The sequence below is a fragment of the Excalfactoria chinensis genome, chromosome 1, assembly GCF_039878825.1.
Source record: "Excalfactoria chinensis isolate bCotChi1 chromosome 1, bCotChi1.hap2, whole genome shotgun sequence".
NCBI lineage: Eukaryota > Metazoa > Chordata > Aves > Galliformes > Phasianidae > Excalfactoria > Excalfactoria chinensis.
Genome location: NC_092825.1, coordinates 90429771 through 90450566, shown reverse-complemented (window position 1 = coordinate 90450566; position 20796 = coordinate 90429771). Strand labels below are relative to the sequence as shown.

The following is a 20796-nucleotide window of genomic DNA, read 5'->3' as shown; positions in this document are numbered from 1 at the left end:
TATTTTATTGGCAGCGATATTTTTGCTAGTGTAGCACATAATGAAGTTTTTAATGCACTGTACTGAAGTTACTCTAGTTATTGAATAAAAAAGGATTTGAATAAAAAAGCATTTCCCTTTTTAAGGTTTTTCTTTTTAATTAGAAACATATTAATATATATTATTTTAAACATACTATTAAGAAAAGAGAACAAAGTACAGCTAGTTCTTCTCAAACTTGATAGTAAATGTCATTTACTAACAAAAACTAAAGGCAATATTAAGCTAAAGCTTTTATAATTTTCAAGTATTTTATTGAAAGTCATCCAAGATGACCGCTTTCAGCATGCTTTCACCCTTTTTTGCCTCTCATGTGACTAACAAAACTGCTGTATAAAAGTTGACCTAACACATTACAGAATTATAATTTTATTTTTCTTTTTTCTAATAGATAACATATGGGTTATTTTGCAAAGAGGTCATCAAGCATAACTTGTTTCAGCACTGCATGTAAATCTAATAACATTAATTTTTTAAGACCACCACATGAAACTGTAACTGGCTGATGAAATGAGAACTGTGGGATGGGGATGGCTTTGTAGCATTAGTGTTTAGGAAGCAATGCAACAGTTGTATTTTAGAGTTAAAGAAGAAATAAGTACTGCAAGCTCTCACTATTTCCCTGCTTCCACAGCAGATGTGCCTCCTGTCTCTGATTCATCCTTGCCTACACCTCATTAAATTCCTGCTCTTCACTTGGAAGCAATGAAATATAAAACAACTGATTCCAGATTACTTTCTTGTGCTAATTATTTGATACTGAATAACTGAAATGACAGCTATCTTCAGTTATTTCAGTGCTATCCTACAAATCTTAGGAGAGAAGAGACAAAAGACAGCCTGGTTTTGTAAGGTAAGACTTACACAGACAGAACCACAGAACTACAATTAAAATACTCACTTGAACGATAAATATGAGTAACTGGAAACTTTAAAAATCTTATTTCTTTTTACAATTAGAGGCCCCACTGATTTTATTTTCTTGTTTTACAATACATCTTAAAGATAGAAAAAAACCTGTTACCATTTGTGCTAAATCTTCATTAAAAAAATAGTACAGCTGTAAGATGGTATCATATATTTTTATTTCCCTCTGTAGATGAGAAAATGAAAGACATGCTCCTAAGATTACTTACCCATGAAGTTGAGATAGCCTTCTCCTCCAAGTGTGTGAGTAATGAGGCGAATCATTTTATGAAGCTGGATTCCACGATCAATAACTGGAGTAAGAGGTGTGAACACACTCATGTTTGTGTACATCTCTGCATCCATCAATCGAAATGCCAATGTCTTATCACCAACAAGTGCCTATTGAAAAAAAATAAATAAATAAACAAGAAGAAACCCCTTGGAGTACTAGAAGAGTTTCTAATTTATTTATTTTTTTATTTTTTTGCTTTTTTGTTTTTTCTTTGTTTTAAGCTAGTTTTCTATTCTGTAAGGGGATAATTTGAATAGTCTGTGAGGAGACAAAAATATAGCTTGGTGAACATGACCTAGTCCTAGCTTATAAAGCAAACAAATTGCCCCTACTTATGACTATAAGGTTACAGTGAGCCCAGTTTTTAATTACTGCAGCAATTATATTTTTTAATATATACCACACCCATGTGATCATATAATCTGATGTCAAAAAGAAAAGTGTAACTTGAGGCAAGGACACATCCCTGAGCTGAACCCTGCCCAGATCCCTGATCTAGCTGCAACTCTGCTTGTGTGTATACAATCAACAAGCACCATCTAACTCCAGCTATGGTATTACGTTTTACCTGATGGTATTGAACCACACAGTTAATTCTGAATACATTTCTGTAGATCAAATATAAAATGTTAGTTTCTGCTCAATAAGCCACAAGTAGCCCATCATTTTGGATTTTTTTCTAGGAAAAACATAAAATGAGAAAGCAAACACCTCAAGTACCTGGGATGCACAAATGAAAGACTATTAATATATTTGATTCAAAGATACAGAAAGATTGTGAAGCATTCATTTATATGCTATCAAGAATATGATTTGTTCTCTGATTTTACACAAGGGAGCAATATAGAGTAGTATTTCTACCTAAAAACAGCATCCAAATTACTAGCTTGCTAGTTTTTTCAGTACTTAAGAAAGGCCAAGCAAATCTTTTTAATAACAAGGATTATTCTAATATATTAGCATACAAGTAGTTGAAAATGTTTCAGAATGTCTGTGTGTAAATCTGTAATTTTTGTTCAATCAGCCTAATCCTCATTTTATACTCTATTATGAAAACTTACTATGTTCCACAGAAACAGCTGAGTTACAAACAGGTGTAGGTGAAAAACTCCAACGTCCTATAGTTTTCAGACTGACAATATAATGTCATAAATAGATAATTCCCCCAAAGTACTCTCATTCCATTGGGGGGCATGGAGGGGGGAGGGGGAAGAGTGCCTGCCTAGCAATGGATAGACTGCAATGCTAAGAAGTCTTGTATTAAGCAGACTTGTATTAATATGTCTTCCATTTGGCTCTAGTCTTTTTGTCATTAATGAATATTCTTCTAATTCAATGAAGGAGTTACTTGACACAGATACAACAAGTGTAGTACAACAGACAGCAGTCTATCTGGCTTAGTACACATCTCCAAAACCCGCCAATAGCAGATGTGAAAGAACAGAGCATGAAGGGAGCCAAACTTTAAGCGACACTTCCCAAAAACACTATCACAAAAACAACAGACAGATGTTGAGACATAATGTTGGTATTCGTAAGTCTTCCAGGAATATTCTGTGAAACAAATTCAGACTCTTTTAAAATTATGTAAACGTGGTACAAACATAGCATAACATGACAGAATTTGCTTCACACTGGAGAACGGGGGGAGGAACAACTCTTCTCTTCATGCAGATTCTGGCATTTCTTCATTTAATTTAACATTCCCTAATATTTCTCCTAGAAACCAAAGCAATTCTTCACTATTCACATTTTTTATGTCATTGATGACTTTATAAACTGATGCTCTTCCAATTTTAATGATCTTTTATTTTCCTGAAGAGTCTTGGTCTATTTCGTTTTCTTCTGGAAGCTGTTCCATACATCTAATTGTTCTTACCAACTCTGTCAACTTCTCTTCCAGTTATGCTGGTTGACTTGAGATACAGGACTACACCTGTCCACAGCATTCAATATGCAAGTAAACTATGAAAGGCTACAGTGATGCTGATTTTACTCTTTGCAATCTACTCCTTTTATAATAATTCCAAGAAAAATATATGCTTTCTGACTGCTATTAGCATTGAGTTGCTATTCTCATGTGCGTATTATAATCACAAGGCCCTAGAATCTGACTGTTTACAGTCTGCTCATAAACCATTATTACATGTAAGAAATTGGAATCATTTCAGACCCTTATATGCTTCACTGCATATCATTACATCACATTTTAACTATCACCTCATTTTGTTTCTCTGTCCTACTTTTCACCTTTTCACATATCATCCTGGCGTTCATCTGCAATCCACATAGCTATCTTCCTGTTTAAATTTGAAATATACATACAGATCTTAGTCCAAAGAATAAGATTTTAAAATAAAAATACACTGTCACATGAAAAAGAATTCATAAAACCCAGTATGAAATAAAACAAAGTAATGCTATATGAGGGCTCCTTCAAAAGTAATGCTTCCTATTTTATTACATTGGCCCACAGTGTCAGAGGCCGTGATGGTATGACAGTAGAGGTTGACCCTTCCCTCAAACACTCCACTACCTTCTGTTGTCATGCAACAGATGGCAGCAGGGGGGCAGCCTGACAAATAGTGTCTGACATGGAAGTGCGAATGAAGCAAAGGTGTGTCACCGAATTCCTCCATGCAGAAAAAAAAAATGACACCCACTGACTATTGTAGATACTTGATGAATGTTTACAAAGACCAAACAGTGGGTCACCTCCTCTGGTGCAAATATTTATGAGAGTGCCATGCAGGCTCTTGTTTATTGCTGGTGAAAATGCATAGCTAATGGTGGTCACTGTGTAGAAGAATCACGTTATGTAGCTGAGAATTTGCTCTATCAAATAGTGTTGGGCTCTTTGTATTTACTGTAGTTTTCATGGAAATGAATGGGAGGCATTACATTCAGAGCAACCTTCACATTTCAGGATGAAGACTCATCTTTTATAAAAGCATATAAGCAGAAAAATATGCATTTTCACATAATACCTCAATTTTTCACCAGGATAGGGACTCTGCTCTTATGCTTTGTACGAATGCTATGTAAGAATCTCATAGATAAGAAGGCAAATAAGCACACAAAAGTGAGTTGATAAATTCTTATTTTAAATGACAACATAGATGTTATTTTAAGCACTTCTGTTGACTTACTTACGTAATAGATGGCATAGAAAATATACATCAATCTCTTATGTAAATGAAAGCGTTGATAAAAGGTTACTCTAAACCTTTTATTAAAAAACTATTTTGTCTTTTTTCTTATTTTTAAGTTTCTAATATTAAAACTCTCAACTATCATGTTTTCTGTTACCTCAGAAATAAACAACTAGAAAGACAGTGGGAATTGAGTGTTATCTAAACTAATCATTATTTTTTTGTTTTTCTGTATACAGAATAACTACAATTGCTGTGCTTTGCACAAAATTATTAAATAACACACCATTTAGATCTCAGAATAGAATTGGAGTTTGCAATCCTTTAAGAGATGAAACATTTTTCTGAAGGGAACACAACCATTTCAGACAGTGATTCAGTAAGTAAATTTGCTAACTTGTCATGTTGTTTATGCTTATCATAAGCAGTGCTTCAACCTACCTTATGGAAACTGGATTTTTTGAAATTATAAATTATATGCTTTCCTATGTCATCTGACAGGCAGGCAAAACTAGAAGCCAGACTTGTTTATTAAATTACAAAACTGAAAATTAACACCACCCACCCCTGCAAGTGAGGATCAAATAAAAACCAAATCAAAACAAACAAACAAGCCAGAACAAAAATGCCTACAAGCAGTATATGAGACCTCCCCACGTCTGAAGCTGTTGTCTATCTTTCTCAAGTCAAGGCACAATTTTAATAGCAAAAAATCAACTACACCTTTACGCCTCGTTTTTTGTGTATTTATAAGTAATAAATAAATAAATAGGCATTTTCTATCATACCTGGTCATGACTCTCTGCATATGCAATATATTTCTCATCATATCGTCTGTTTGTTAATGTATACACAATATTGCCCATATTCCAGTCTTCATCTTTCAACTCCTTAATTATCTACAGAAATAAAAGAAAAATTGATGAAAAGTTAATGCTTTTTTTTTTTTTTTTTTTTTTTTTTTTTTTTTTTTTTTACTTAAAGCACAGTACTACCTTCCTTTCTTCATTATTTTGGCACAGAAATTGTCAATGAACGGTGAACTAAATTTTGAAGTTATGGAGCTTTCAGCGATGATCCAAAAAGACTTCTGTTCATTACATTCAATTCAGTAATTCATTCATTATGTTCAGTATATTATATGTATATGATATACAGACAAACAAACAACAACAACAACAACCAAAAAAAAAAAAACAGCAGTGACATCAAGAACACTGATGTGGTGCTGTAAAATTTAACATTCTGATTGTAACTCGCTACGCACTCCTCAACAACTTTTTTATTCTCATACTCATACTCTTGTGGCAGCTATCATGTTGTAGCAGCTTTATGCAGATCCATCAGAACAAGTTCAGAGCACGCTGAAAATCTTTCAGGTCTAAAACTTCTTTTAGGAAGGTGCTCAGAATAACAGGTGATTAAAACATGTATCCTTTAGAGCTAGAGAGAAAAGTCAGCAAGCAACTGCTAGCCTGCAATATTTACCCTCCAAATCATTGTAGCCTTGCTTTTGTTCCGAAAGTGTGGTAACAGACTAAGCACATTACCTCTTTCTTAACTCAAGGTCTTCTGTGTTTTTGTAAAATCAACACACTCCTGAACTAAAATAAGAGTAAGCTAAACTAAGACACCACAGCAGGAAATGCTGTAGAAGATTATCCGTCCAGAATAAAAAGATTCAAACATTTTGCTTCTAAAAATTTAAGTCTTTTTTCTGTACAACATAAAATTCATCCACATGCATTTTACCTATGCGGAAAAATCACTCATTTTTGTCTAGGTGTGGCAGAGAATTTTAATTTATAATGGAAATAAATAAATAAATAGATAGATAAGCAACATCACAACAGGTCATTACAAAATTATGTGCCTACACCATATTCAGGATCTAAACTTCTTCCCACTCCGAAGTTCAGTGATGCTGTTACAAAACCTGGCAAGTTTGTCTTCCACATGGAAAGAAGGAAAACTGTTTTTCAGTTGATCTACTCTTTACCTCCTAGTTACAAAAGCAAAAGATTCTGAAGATAAGTTAATTCACTTTTTATTTTAAGCTACTCACTACATTTACTGGGGCATTAATGCTCGTATAAAACATTTATTGTTTTCAGATTATCATGATAGCCCCGGGGATTTGAATGCAATCTTATATCTAACTGAAAAACATTCTCTAAAACATTAGTAAAAGCCTTTTGAGATTGTTCCATTCTTTTACTGTTTCATTCTCTTTTTTTTGTGTGTGATTCTCTGTAACAAGGTAAAGGTGATTTTAATCCTTATCACAGTCAGTGTTCATTAGCATATTATTGTTCTTGAAGAGCACTTACAAAGTTATTATTCTTTTGTTACCCCATGCTGTAGATTGTTGATGTTAGAGTAATTAGCTCTTGTTTATTTTGGTTAAATTTTCAGCTCTAACTATGCTCAGTGCCAATTGCTATGCCCAATTCCAGAAGACTTTGTTGTCTGTTTTTGTTTGTTTCTTTCTAACTTATGTGCATATGGTTATCTTATTATTTACCTGTTTACATTCAATATTGACTACACATTCTACTGTTGCTCCAAGTTATAGGTTACTTCAAATAAAATGAAGTCTATGCCTGTTGCATTGAATAAAGAAATGAAATAAGCTAAAATGCAAAGAACAGCCCATAATCTTGCTCATCTTCTCAAACCTGAGATATGATATCTGACAGCTCTCATTTCAACCACTAATATCTGTGCTCAAGACTGTCAGAATTTATTCTAGTAGGGCATTAAGTTAATGGATGAGGGAGACAGTTATATTCATCAGCAGAATTCCTAGAAGTGTTTCTATATATGTGTGGTCAGAGAAACATAGCACTCTGAAGAGCAGAACGTAGTTTTAAAACACATTTTCTCACCTTTATCCACTTATCTGGAATAGCCATGGCTAGTCGATAATCAAATCCCCCTCCTCCCTCTGCAACAGGACGGCAAAGAGCTGGCATTCCAGAAACATCCTTAAATAATACATAACATAATTTGGCTAACATAGTAATTATTTGTTCAGCTTTTCCATCATGCAGTTGTACTTCACTATACACAAGTGCTATAAACAGGTTCTATGATTGACTGGGGGAGACGGGGATTAGAGAGGGAAAGAGAAAGAAAAATCTATGGGTGATTGCAGCATAGACTTACTCTTTGAATGCAAGCTACAGGGAAGCATTATGACTTGTCTCAAGTATTCCACTATAAAGCCTTGGTATAGAATAGATTTTTGAAGAGAAAGAATAGATATGTGAAAAGAGACCTCAGCAGAAGAAGAATTTGAAATAATTAGCTCTCTTGAGCTTCAAGTAATCAATAGTAAGTAAAAAGTAATCAACAAAAGACAAATGAAACCTTCATTTTGTTTATTGATATTCTGCATAAGGAATGGCATAAAAGTAAAAGGCTGAATTAAGTACAGCAAGGAAGAAAAATACAATCTCTACTATTTTCCTAAACACATAAAACTACTGATTCAGCTAGCCCTGGAAACTAACACACTCAAATTGCATAGTTCTCCAGCTTTATATTCATGGAGGCTGGTCACTCTTAATTTCGGAATTCAAAGTTCTTAATACTCACAGCATCATTATTAGACAGTTACATCACAGTATCTTTCCTATAAAGTTAGATTATCTAAGTAGAAAATGCAAAACTAAAAATAATTGCAAAATATCTAGCAACAATCAGTTCAATTACCTTATGTAAGTGAGAGTCATTCCACCACAATGGCTATGGATTAACACAAACATTTTTTGTGTCTACTCAAGTGTTTATATAGAACTGAATTTATCTTAAACTAGAACATTATTTCAAAGCAAAATCTGTAATAAAATCAAAAGATGTGGAATTTCCTTCTGAATGAAAAAGGTATTTGCACATGAAGTTACACATATACACTTATAAAACAACCTCAGGAAGTTCAGCAAAGGCAAATATCAAATCCTGCCCATGGCATGGAATAACCAAGGTATGTTGAACACTGCAGCCACCCTCTATTCCAAGACACCATGGTGGTAGCTCTATCCCAATGAGCAGCTCTACCAAATTCAGACAATGCACCCATCTCCCACAACAACCAAATGTCAGTGTGCAATCGGCACTCTCTGGGCTGAATCCAGGGCAAGGGGCGAGCACAGTGCAGTGCTAACTCTGCTTAGGGCAAATGAATTTTGATGTTACGCATTTTGATACACTGACTAAACACAGTTCTGTGAACAATGTAAAACATGCAGCTGTGCTTTCCATTCCAATAAAAGAATTTGAGGTTAGGTTTCAAGATTGACAGAAAAATCATAAATTGTTTTGCATATTCGTGAATCCATTTTCAGTCAACATAAATATGTTAACCGCAATTTTTCAAATGGAACATACAGAGCTGCAATCAGATATCCAACTCAACATTTTGATCATGTCACTTTACCAGACTTTTAAAAGACCTCTCTTCCCAGATAAAAAATTCCCCCTATTCACAGTCATGCCTTACGCGTTATCAATTTTTGGCAGTACGTACATTTGTGAGCAACTCTTTTCAAGGATGAAGCACAGGAACAGTAAAAATCCCGTTAAAAACCCCTGGCAAACACCTTCAGAGAACATTAAGAATTGCAACCACTGCCATCAAACCACCCTGATGCACTAGTTTCACAAAACAAGGTCAAACAGCATACTAGTCCAATTTAAAAAAAAAAAAAAAAAAAAAAAAGTGTTATTAGTTAAATATATTAAGTATATTATCTCTTTTATATACCACTTGACAATTCCTCTTCACCCAGTGCAACACAGGCAAGCCAAAAGGTTTGACACACATGGACTAGCCACTTTCATCTGCCAAGCCAGAGAGCTGCTCTGCTGAAGAGGCCCTGGGTTGGCAGCATGCTGAACAGGAGTCAGCAGCCTGTCCTGGCACCAGAGATGTCTGGCATCAACCTCAGCTGCATGAACAGACAGATCAAAGGAAGGGATTATCACACTTCACTCAGCAGTCATTAGACCACAAAGAAAACAGCATCTACTTTTTTCCCCTGCCCAGTTAAAGACAGACACTGCCAAACCAAAGGGAGTTTTATCAGGAGGTTAGCAGGACACCAGGCTGGAGCCCTTGCCCTCTAAGGGCATGCTGAAGACTGGGCCTTGTTCTGCCTGGGCAAGAAGTGACTGTAGAGGACCTAACAACAGTCAGTGCCTGTGGGATTACTGAGAAGACAGTCTCCATAATGAGTTAAGCAGCAGGAGAATAAGTGACACAGGTGCTACATCAATACAGAGATGATTTTAAATGAGTATAAGGAGAAATGCAAATCACCAGGAGGTTGAATAAACAGACTGCCCAGAGAGGCAGTGGGAGACACGTCCTTGGAGGATTTCAAGACCAATTGAAAAAAAGCACTGAGCAGCCAAACTTGCCTAAGCTCAGTTTTGAACATATTTTGAGCAAGAGGCAAGACTAGATTATCCTAGTTACCTTCCAACATGAACAAATTTATGTTATTTCTCTTTTGAAGTATTATTCAAACTGTATGTCTTTATGATTTTCATATAAAACTTCACTGTTTCAATATATTGAAGAAAATTAATAGAAGAGTTAAGTTTAGCAGTAGCCATACTGAAGGGAGGTGCACAGCTTTAAAAATAAGACAGGCTGTCAAAAGAATTTCTGTACTATAACAGTATTTTCTACAATATTCAATCTCTTTATGTAGGTATCTTTATGTCAAGGTAAATAAATATAGAGATCCCATATGTTGTAAATCTCAAAGTTTAGTAAAGTGCCATTTCTTTCCACTGTAGACACTAGAAAACTAATTTAAACAGTTCTCCTAAATCAAAAGAATGACTAATGGCCTCCAAGACATCTGACATTTTTTTCTCCTTCTCATTATACAAAGCCTTAATCATAGTTTTATTTAAAAGACAAAATGAAAAACAAACATACAGACAGAAATACCTAAAAATTTAGAAACTACTCAGATCTGGAATACACAGAACATTAAAAAATTGTAAAAAGTATGAGAAAAGTAATATATAATATGATTAGTTATGGTTATGCAAAAACATATTTTACTACTATGGCATTCACTCTATCATCATTATAGGCAAACAAATACTCTTCATTATCTTTTCTTGTTTTCATTTATGCCAATAGTTTCTCCTTTTGATCCATTTGGATCAAATTTGTCTTCTGTACAGTGACTCCCAAACTGATGCACTGAAACAGAAGCAGTTTTCAACACAAGCAGAAGAAACAGATGAGGGAACTCATGATAAAGAGTTCCTAAGCCTGGAAATACAGGCAGATAGAACTCAAAATTTCATTGGTAGGTATACTTATAATCTACAGCTTCCTAGAAAATAAGCCTTCTCATTTACTCACAGAATAATGAGACCATTTATTATTAATTGCTTACCAGATGTGGTTTTGATAGTCTTCCACTAAGCTTTTAGCCTATAATGTAAACTTACCATGATTTTGTTTTCTGAAAAGGAACTAAGAACTCTAACACAAAAGTGTATCATTAACAGTCTATATAGTCCCATAATTATATATACATACATATATATATATATATTTAATGAAAATAATTATTTAAATATAACAACAGAAGAATCCTCAAGAGAACTCAAACAACTTAAACAAAGCCTATATACTCCCTCAGAAACCTGAAGGAATTTAACACTAAATATAAACTACCATACACATTCAGTATTTATAAATTTATCACATTTATTATGAAAGTTAATTGTCAATTATGCCAACATAATTCAAAATATGCAAAACAGCACAAGGGCTCTTAATTTTTAGTACCATGAGTTGCTAGTGACAAATAGCAATCATGAAAAAGTAAAAAAAACTAATAAAAACAAACCTCATTACAAGTTCAAGAAAAGAAGGAAAAAAAGAAAAGAATATAAATATATCTTCACATTAGTTAATGACTGGTTTATGTGGAAAAAATTCCCAGTATGTGTATTCCAGTTGTTTTTCCCCCTCACAAGGCACAGTCTGTCCTCTAATTAATATTTACCAGTTCATGCCACTCCCTGAGTCCCTGAAGGATGACTTGATAATTACCAGGAAATCACATCCAAAAGCAAAATTATCAATAGTGAGTATGAAAAATTCTGATTTTACCTCTGCTATTGTTATGCAGTCTGGATGCAACAAGTTAATCATGTGGTTGGCCAGCATCAGATAACACAAAGCATCTTCATCCACATCTAGGCCAAAATATTCATTATAATCCCCACTGAATTCTTTGCCTATTAAGACAGGAAGTTTAAAAACATACATTTTAAAAATATACTTTGTAATATGTAAAATTGTTATTCAAAATTTCAAATCTATCTTCATAGCAACAGAAAAAAGTTACTGGCAAACCTAGATTAGTTTTTGAGTATTCAGTTAATTTTTGTAACACATTTTCCACAACAGAGCTGCAACAGGACTGCTTACATCAGAACTGATTAAATTACTTACCAATCCCATGGTCGTGATACAGCATAGATGTAACACCATCAAATCGGAAGCCATCAAAACCATAATCTTCGATCCACATTCTCAGATTAGACAAAAGGAATCTCAAAACTTCCCAGCTGAAATAACATGAACAGAAAATTTTAGAAACCTTGTAAGGAACTACAGTTCCTTACACAATGCACCTACTTGAATATACTATGTACACTACTCAGAGTGGACATTTTATTTTTTCTAATGACCTTTTTCCCATTCCTTGAATCTGTGTCTCTTACTGCACTGTATTTTAAGCTACTGGATGAGAGCTAGGAAAAAAATTACAATCTATCTGCACATACATATCTTAGTTAGTGTTTTAATGTATTTTCATACAGAATGTGTTACTGTATGCATGGCTTGCATCTCTAAAACTAGTTATACTCTGAGAAAATAGATTTAATAAAAATGGAAAGGAAGTTATGTTAGTTAAGATTTGCTCCGCAAGATGTTATGGATCTTATGGCAATTTCTAGGCCCAACAGAAGTTCAAAAACTTCTGTGTTATTTTTTTCTTCCCCCCCAACTATACATGTAAATAACATGTCATCAGTAAGTCGTTAGCACCATATCACATACTGTGTTATAGAAATTGCTTAAAGCACAAACTAATGGAAATAAAAGAGAGATTATTTGCAATTCAGAACAATGGGAATGAGATGTAATAAATACACAAACAAAGCAAGGACAGTAAATTGAAAATATAAAAGAAGTTCTAAAGTAAGCACAGAGGCATTTGTAAACAAAATTTGTAACAAAGAGCAGAAAAGTTTCCAAAAGTCTTCCTACTCCCAGCACGTTGACCTCAGTAGTTTCAAAACCACTCCTATCTTGTTTCCACTGGTTGTGCCACTGTGTTCCTGTACTCTGATACCCTCAGTACAGGCTGCAACAAGTGCATCTCCTGCAAGCTAAGGTTCAGGACAGCTCATCCACCTCAGCCATTCCCATTAAGTATTTTTTGCCCATGCATACAACATTTGACAGTAGAGCATAACTACAATCCCACCCACTACCAAATTTGAGCTCAGGGAAAAGAGCAAGATACACAGAAGCTTACAGGGCATGTCACTCATCACCCTCTGGCAGGGTGAGGTGGAAGGTGTACCACGTAACACAAGGTGCACTTGTTAGCATCACTACGTAATTTATCTATGCACATACATGGAATTAACCAGTGAAGGAGATCCTTGATCTTTTCTGTTTTATTTAGCAGATAATAGAGGCAGCACACTCATAAGGCTATTACAACAAAAGGGACAAACTCTATTCTGACAAAAGAAACATTTCCACCTTCATTCCTCCCAGAACCATCCCCACGTGAAAGCGCTGCTTTAAATAATAAAATACAGCAGCATCCTAGATGCATTATAAACCTGGTAAAATCCTAATCTCATTGAATAACAAACTCTCGTTTCTCATTTTCTTTGCATGCATTGCATATAAGTGTTTGTGCATATAGAAACAGAAATATTACTAAATCAAAAATTCCAAAGCTGGAAATGCAAATCAATGTGTTGCCTCAGTTCAATCATTTAATACCCTTTTGAGCATGTATTACATGATAACTTTTTTCCTCAGAATTATTTAATTTGCAAGATAATATTATAGTAGGAATATCCCAACTTCTTGTCTGTAGAACTTCTTAGATATTTCTTATTTTTTAGGTGAGATGATTTGCAATGAAAAAACAATAAAATAAAGATAATGCTCTGATGGTGAAAAGACTAAGAAGATATCAACATTCTCATGAACTGGCAAACTTGTTTCTTCAAAATGCACCATTGTGCCAATGCTTGCTGAATCTTTTCTTGGCCAGCATCAAGTATGCAGTAAGCTCTTTGCTGTAAGCTAAGCACTGTGAGTCACATCAACAGTAGCTGCACAGTGATAAAAATAATCTCTCATGATTAAGATAAAACATGTACAAAGACTAGATGAATTGTAACAAGCACCAACAAGTCTTAGAAAGTGGTTTTCCCCATTACAGACTGCTTGACTTTATAACCTTTTCGCAGTCAATGAATAGGATTTGTAAAACATACACAGAATTCCCAAGATGGGTCACATGCAATTTTTCCCACGTTGTTGGCACTGAAGACTGATCTTTTGAAAAAGATGGAAAGGAAGTATGAAAATAATTTGTAATTACTTTTACATTAACAAGTGACTACAGAGAAGAGTAAACAAGATGAATTTGCTGAATCAAAACATTAGTTAACAAATCAATGACTTTAAAAACCTGTGTAGGAGCAGGAGGTGTTTTCCAGCCATCTGATTGCACATAGGAGAGAAGATCATGAATAAATAAATAAACAAGAAAACAAACAGATGAAATCTGTTTCTCATATAAATTTGAGGGGAAAAAAAAAAAGAAAAAGTTTGAAGAAAATTTCTAGGGTGCAATTCTAGGCCATAATTGTCACCCTATAGGGTGACACAGCTCCAAAGCAAGAGCCAGAAGAACAGCTTCAAAGGAACAAGCAAATAACAAATCATACAGAGATTCATTATTTCATCCAATTCAATTTGCTTATGGGAGCAGCAGCACTAGAAATAGAAGATGACAGAAGTAACAAAAAATTGTGGAATTGCAAAACCATAGCATAAATGAAACATCCAAAATATAAGCAATAATTCAGTAACATTTCTAAAATAAATAGATCCCATAATTTAACAGATATGCAAACAGGATAGCATTCATTAAAAATGTAATTTCTTTTGAGGAAAAGTTGTGCATTAAATTACATCCTAACAGTTTCTCACAATTTTACATGTCATAAAATTGAGAAAGTTCTTTTATTCTTTGAAAGAACTAAGAGCGAGAAAAAATATATGCTGTATTTGCATTTAACAAAATGATTTACAACATAAGAAATTTAAGCAATTGAGAATTCACTCAAATATCATTCAAAACAAAGGTGGTCTTTGCAGGGAAATCTTGTTTTTTGTCCCCCTCCCAGTGAAAAATAACTGATGTATTTCAACTGAGAAATCCGCTTTTATTGTGAAATGAGCACACATCTGCTTAGATGACCTGGTTTTACAAGGTGATAAGGAATTTAAACAACTAGGTTGTCAGAAAACCTGTGAAAATTCTTGTAAATCATTCTCATTATCTACTTTTTTTCATCCTTTGGTAATAAAGAGAGCAAATAACAATTCACTCTGGAATTCCAAGGCATTATGCCTCCTAAGTGAATTGTGCAGAAATCAGAATCCAAAATGAAACAAAAGCCAATACTAAAACAAAACTGAAGTGCTATCCTCCTGGAGCACACAGTAATCCAAGAGAAGAGAACAGCAATGACATGTCATTTCCCCTGTATCAGTCCCCAGAAGCAATGAGTTGACTATTCCTCCCCCAGTAACAACCAGAGAGGCAAAGCATAGTTTCCAAAGATAGGATTTCTGGGAATGCACTGTTATGGCTGCCTTTTAGACAGCCTTTTAAACAGCTAAATAAGCCATTACAGTTCAGTTATATTTAAAAACTAACACAAAGGAGAAAGCACCTTCTGACTACAAAAAATACTAATTAATCTTAGTTGCAAGTGAGAAGTTACAGAACACTAAAATTTTACAGTTCAAAACGCATTGAGTTTTTAAGATTATTTTAAAATAAAGAGAAGGCAATTGATAGAAGTTCTGAGGACAGACTATTATAAAGATTCTACATTCAAGTTAAATTCCAGTTACACGAGAATTTAGGTGATAGGATTCTTCAAAATGAATACAGCCCTTTTGCAGAGTTCTTGAGCTATTCTTTAGCATGACAGTATTTTAAATATCATTAAATGAATACGGACAGATTAATCTTTTTTATTTTAAAAAGAATTCCAATGTAGACTATCAACTCAATAGACAAACAGTGCTGCCACAATCCCTTTGTTCAGGCAGTTCAAGATGTTGTATTGTGAAAGTGAGTTGAGAGCCAAGGGAGAACTTAAGAGGTTACATGAATAAGTTGGAAAGTTTTTACTTCTGTCCATCTGTCCATCACAATCTCGTACATGGGTGAAACTTGAAACTAACACTTCCAACAACAATACATCTTTATTTGCACAAAACTTGAAAAGATGCTACTCACATTGCATCCATCATGATTATATTTTCTTGGAAAGGATTAGGAACCACCTTTTCTTCCCATGAAGGCTCTGAATTTAAAATAAACATTAGCTCTAGATCTAGCCCCAAAGTTTTTTTTTTTTCACAGTTAGAAAACATGAGAGCTGCTCCAAAAGTAATGTCTTCTATATTATTATGTTGGCTCAGGACATCAGAGGTGGATAGCAGTAGAGGTTGAACCTTCCCATCACTATTCCATTACATCTTATTGATGTGTGACAGATGGCAGTAGGGGGACAGAGTCTGACAGAATGGCATCTGACTTGAAAGTGCACACAAAGTAAAGGTGTGTCACTGATTTCCCTTCAGAAAAAATGGCACCTACTGGCATTCTTTCATGCTTGCTAAAAATGTTTATGGATATTTATGAAGAGCAAACAGTGGATGAGAGCATACTGAAGCGGTGGGTTATGCATTTCAGCAGAAGCAATGGCAACATGGAAGACAAGCCACATTCCAGACGGCCATGCTGATTTTTTATGAGCACAGCATGCAGGCTCTTGTTCACTGCTGCTGAAAATGCATAACTAATGGTGGCAACTATGTTGAAAACCAATGTTTTGTGGTTGAGAATTTGCTCTGTCAAAAAATGTTATTAAGTTCTTTGTACCTGAAGTAGTTTCCATGGAAATAAATGGGAAACAATCTGCATAGCTTAATTACTGCCCCACTGTCTTTTCCTTCCCCATTGTCCTGCCTTTATCAGTATTGCATAAGATGATATCATGTAACAAGCTCTTAGTACTGGAACACGGTGCCAGAGAGCTGCACTTTCTTTAGTCAGCTCACAGCACTCTCAGCTATTTGCACTTCCTGGGTCTTAGTAGCATTGGCTATTCTTACATGAGTTTCAGCTCCATGAGAGGAAGATACACTGAGAAAGTCCACAGTTCCCAGAAGCCTCCAGTATTCCCCACAAGTTTTCCAATTCTGGGTAAAAGAGGCAGGAGAGCACAGCAACAGAAGAAAAACCCTCTCTTCCATTTATAGTAGTGCAATGAGCAACACGGTCTAAACTTCTCTCTCTCCCATTTATTTGATTTGTTACCTGTAACTCCTTTTCATGTCATATTGTCTTACATTCTCTTATCATCTTAGTTATTAGTTATCCTTCCTTATATTGGTTACATCATTCATACTTCTTCCCCTCTGGAAGAGGGAAAAAAGGGGCAGGGTGTGAAGCCCCAGCACTTGTGAAAGAATCAACAAAACCACAAAACCCACTTACTACTTACAGTCATTCATCACTATCACTCTGCTCCCTGCAATGTGAGGTTCTGTTTGTTTGTTTTAAAGAGAAACAGATCCATCTTATGACCTTTTTATTTCACTTGATTAGATTATGCTCACTTTGCTACCTGTATGGAATTCATAATACTGAAAACATACAATTTATATTCTGAGATACATGGAAGATGTTGACAATGCTACAAGACTTACAGCCTTTGATCTTTACTGTGTAAAATAGCTTTATCTTTTAAATGCTATTTCACATTAAAAAAGCATCACACTAAATAACACCCGTAATACTACAACTCTCTGATTTTTATCTTTCCTTTAGGTCCAATATGACAAGCAAAATCTTCTCAACTGTGTATTCGATAGCTTAGTCTAAAGGTTTCATGGCCAGCTTTCCTTCCAGCCCTCGCTAAAAAACTGACTGACACTGCAAGATCTTAAGACACAACTGTGGAACAGTGAGCTCTCTACTGAAAAAGAATGCACATGTGTCACTGCAAGAGGATGAAAGGTGTTGGCAAACCAGAACTGCTATGCAGTAAAGTGATTTCCCAGCTCAGGTTAATGCACAAGTTAACAGTACTCTGACACCAGAATGAAAAGAAAGACCTTCATTATGGACACATGGAAGAATGACAAATCAATAAAGAAACAAAAATCCTACACATCTGAAATCAGAAAAGATGAGCAAAGTTGAAGTACTCAGATGCAAACATTTGACAGCAAAACAGATCTTAATTTCAAGAGATGCAAAATCCCTCTGAGGCAGTGCTAGATTGCTTGACTAGTTTTAGTTGAAACTATTTTATTCAACTAAAGGTCTCCCCCCTCTCCTTTATGAGTAAAGAAAAGCAACAGAAAAACATCTTTGAAGATGCAGAGGATTTTGCAATTTAGTTTTAGACAGAATTCCAGAGTCCCATATCTGACAATGTCCATTCTGAAAGCATGTCCTGACTCCCATGAGTTCGCTGTTATGCATAGAGATTAAACTTTCAGTCACATCACTCTAAATGGTACAACAGCAATATGCACTTGTTACATTAACAGAATCACAGAATTGTTTGATTTGGAAGTGACCCTTAAAGGCCATCTAATATAACTCCCCTGCAATGAACAGGAACATCTACAGCTAGATCAGAGGTTCCTCAGAGCCTGGTCCACCCTGACCTTGACTTGATATACATTCAATAATTACTTAGGGAATTTTTTTTTTTATTTTTTTTTTTAAAGTAGGTCTGTCTTCCATTCAAATAAAAGTAGTTAATCTGAAAATATTCCTAAGTAGCACTTTTCTAAAATTGCTACTTCATCTGTTACTGTAAAGAAGTGTTATTCAGTGACGATCTGTTAGTACAGAATCTCACATTAACTAGAATGCATCCATATAATGCTCTCACACTTTAAAAATTTGAATTCATACCTATATCAGAGCATCTCCTCATCTGCAAAACAAGGAAAGAACTGAACCTATGATGACTCCAGAGCTTAGAAAGCCCATTTGTAATAGGAATACAAGGGCATGGGGGCAGGCTATTCATTCAGTTCCTAAGAATAACAGTATAGGAGGAGAAGAAATTCAGTTGTGTAGTGCTAGATGACAGATTTGTGGACACCTTCCATTACAATCATGAAGTTGTTGAAATATATGGAAAAATCACACTCATGAGCCATATTTCTTTGAAACTTTAAAAGGAGAGCTTATCCACACTCCACATTTTCTAAACATAACCTAAGTGATTTTGAAAATAAACTTTAAACAGATGCCAATTCCAAAATACTTCTTTGAGAAATTACTTTTATGCTGTAAGGTAAATGAAAAGTTCAAGCATGCTACAGATTCAGTCTGTATCATTACATTCAAAGTGCTGACAGCATAAATAACAGCACCTGATTTATTTTTTCTAAAATCCATCAAAAAAATCTGAGGGATGCACTTTTCAGATGTGATTTTGTATCTGAGCTGTCATTTCAATAAGCTGCGTTCTCTACCCTTTTTTCTTCAGAGCTACCACATACTGAGATCACAGTGTGTTCAATAAGGTCTGTTTTACTGGTGCTGAGAAGATGAATTATAAAAGTTTGTTACTAATTACTTTTAACTTATAGAAGTTGTGTGGATAGAGTTTCTGATGCTTTACCTTAGTTTAGAAGTTAAATTAAGACGATTATGTACTAGGTAAATAAACAAAGACTCTACCCTTTTGTCTAGCTAAAATTAAGAGATGCTTAGGACAATCTCGTCCTTCTTAGAGGTTCTCCCAAAGTCACTGTTACTGACTCTGGTGATCCAATGCTGGGTCCTTATCAGATAATTTCTCTCGAGAATGAATGAACAGGAGGAAAAGAAATGCTAAGATATGTGAACTCGATTCTAAGTATTGAACACTGATTGTCTATGCATCTAATTCCAAATCAGATGCACTACACCTTGATATTTAGGCATTACCTAAGAGGTAACACATGTATACACTTTTGCATTATATGCACTCTTGACTTTTGGAAAACTGTTACTTCACATACAGTATTTTAATAGTTATTTGTTATCTACTTACTATGGTTCTTAATTATTTTGCCCCATTATTATCCATTTTGTCTCTTTTCAGCAATCTTTCCAAAATCAGATTGCTGAAATCTGTATGTTACATAAAACATACATTAGAGTAAAAAAGAAAAAAAAAAAAGAAAAATTAAAAAAAAGAAAAAAAAAAAAGAAAAAAAAAAGAAAAAAAAAAAAAAAAGAAACAAACAAAAGACAAACTGACAGTGTTCTAAATGGTCCCTTAATGTTCATATTCCTTTGCCTTGCATGTACCATGTCTAATTTTTCTCCAACTTTGATCTTCTCTGCATACATCACTACTATGATAAAGCCTATGTTCCCTACTTCATGTGTGATATTTTCCATAACACCTCTTCTTAATCTCCAATCTGTACAGCTATCACTCTTTTTCCTCTCAACAGAAAGGTCCTATTCATAACAGATTCACTGCACCTGTTAAACAGCTCATGCAAAAGAAATCCTGTGAAATATGTCAATTTAAGTGTGGATTACTAAACGTAAGATCATTATGACATTTAAATGGATAAGGAATGATTCTTTGCAGCATCTTGAATCTAGCCTAATTTCAGATCTTTACTGAAATACTGTGATTAACTTCAGGTAAGAGTTATTGTGTCTATTCAAAAGAAGAATTAATTCAACTGGCTACCAGCGGTGACCTCTATATTTTAAGATTGACTACTTTACAAAATTTAGAACAATTTCTTGCAATTTTTCAGTGTGCCTCTTGCTCTCGTGTTAATTTATTACTTAAGCACACATTTCAGAAACTTCATGTAAAGCTTGCACTGCAAGTTACTATAGGAGACTGGATCCATCATGGAAATTTATATATTCACAGCTGATCTTCCAAGCTTCAGAACATCTGTGTCTTTAAAGCCTCTTTGTCATATCAGTACAGTGCAGTAGAACAATCAAGCTTCCAGAAGAACATTAATTAAAAATT

General features: G+C 34.6%; 1 protein-coding gene across 1 annotated transcript in view; it reads right to left on the bottom strand.

Annotated features, from left to right (window-relative positions):
- GBE1 (1,4-alpha-glucan branching enzyme 1) overlaps positions 1-20796 on the bottom strand; it is a 143298-nt gene that overhangs the window by 56769 nt on the left and 65733 nt on the right. The window contains exons 8-12 of the mRNA XM_072332994.1: positions 11888-12003; positions 11543-11670; positions 7281-7379; positions 5181-5291; positions 1176-1347 (exon numbers count right to left, since the gene is read on the bottom strand). Of these exons, the coding sequence (XP_072189095.1) occupies positions 1176-1347; positions 5181-5291; positions 7281-7379; positions 11543-11670; positions 11888-12003 (626 nt within the window). The remainder of the gene's footprint in view (positions 1-1175; positions 1348-5180; positions 5292-7280; positions 7380-11542; positions 11671-11887; positions 12004-20796) is intronic.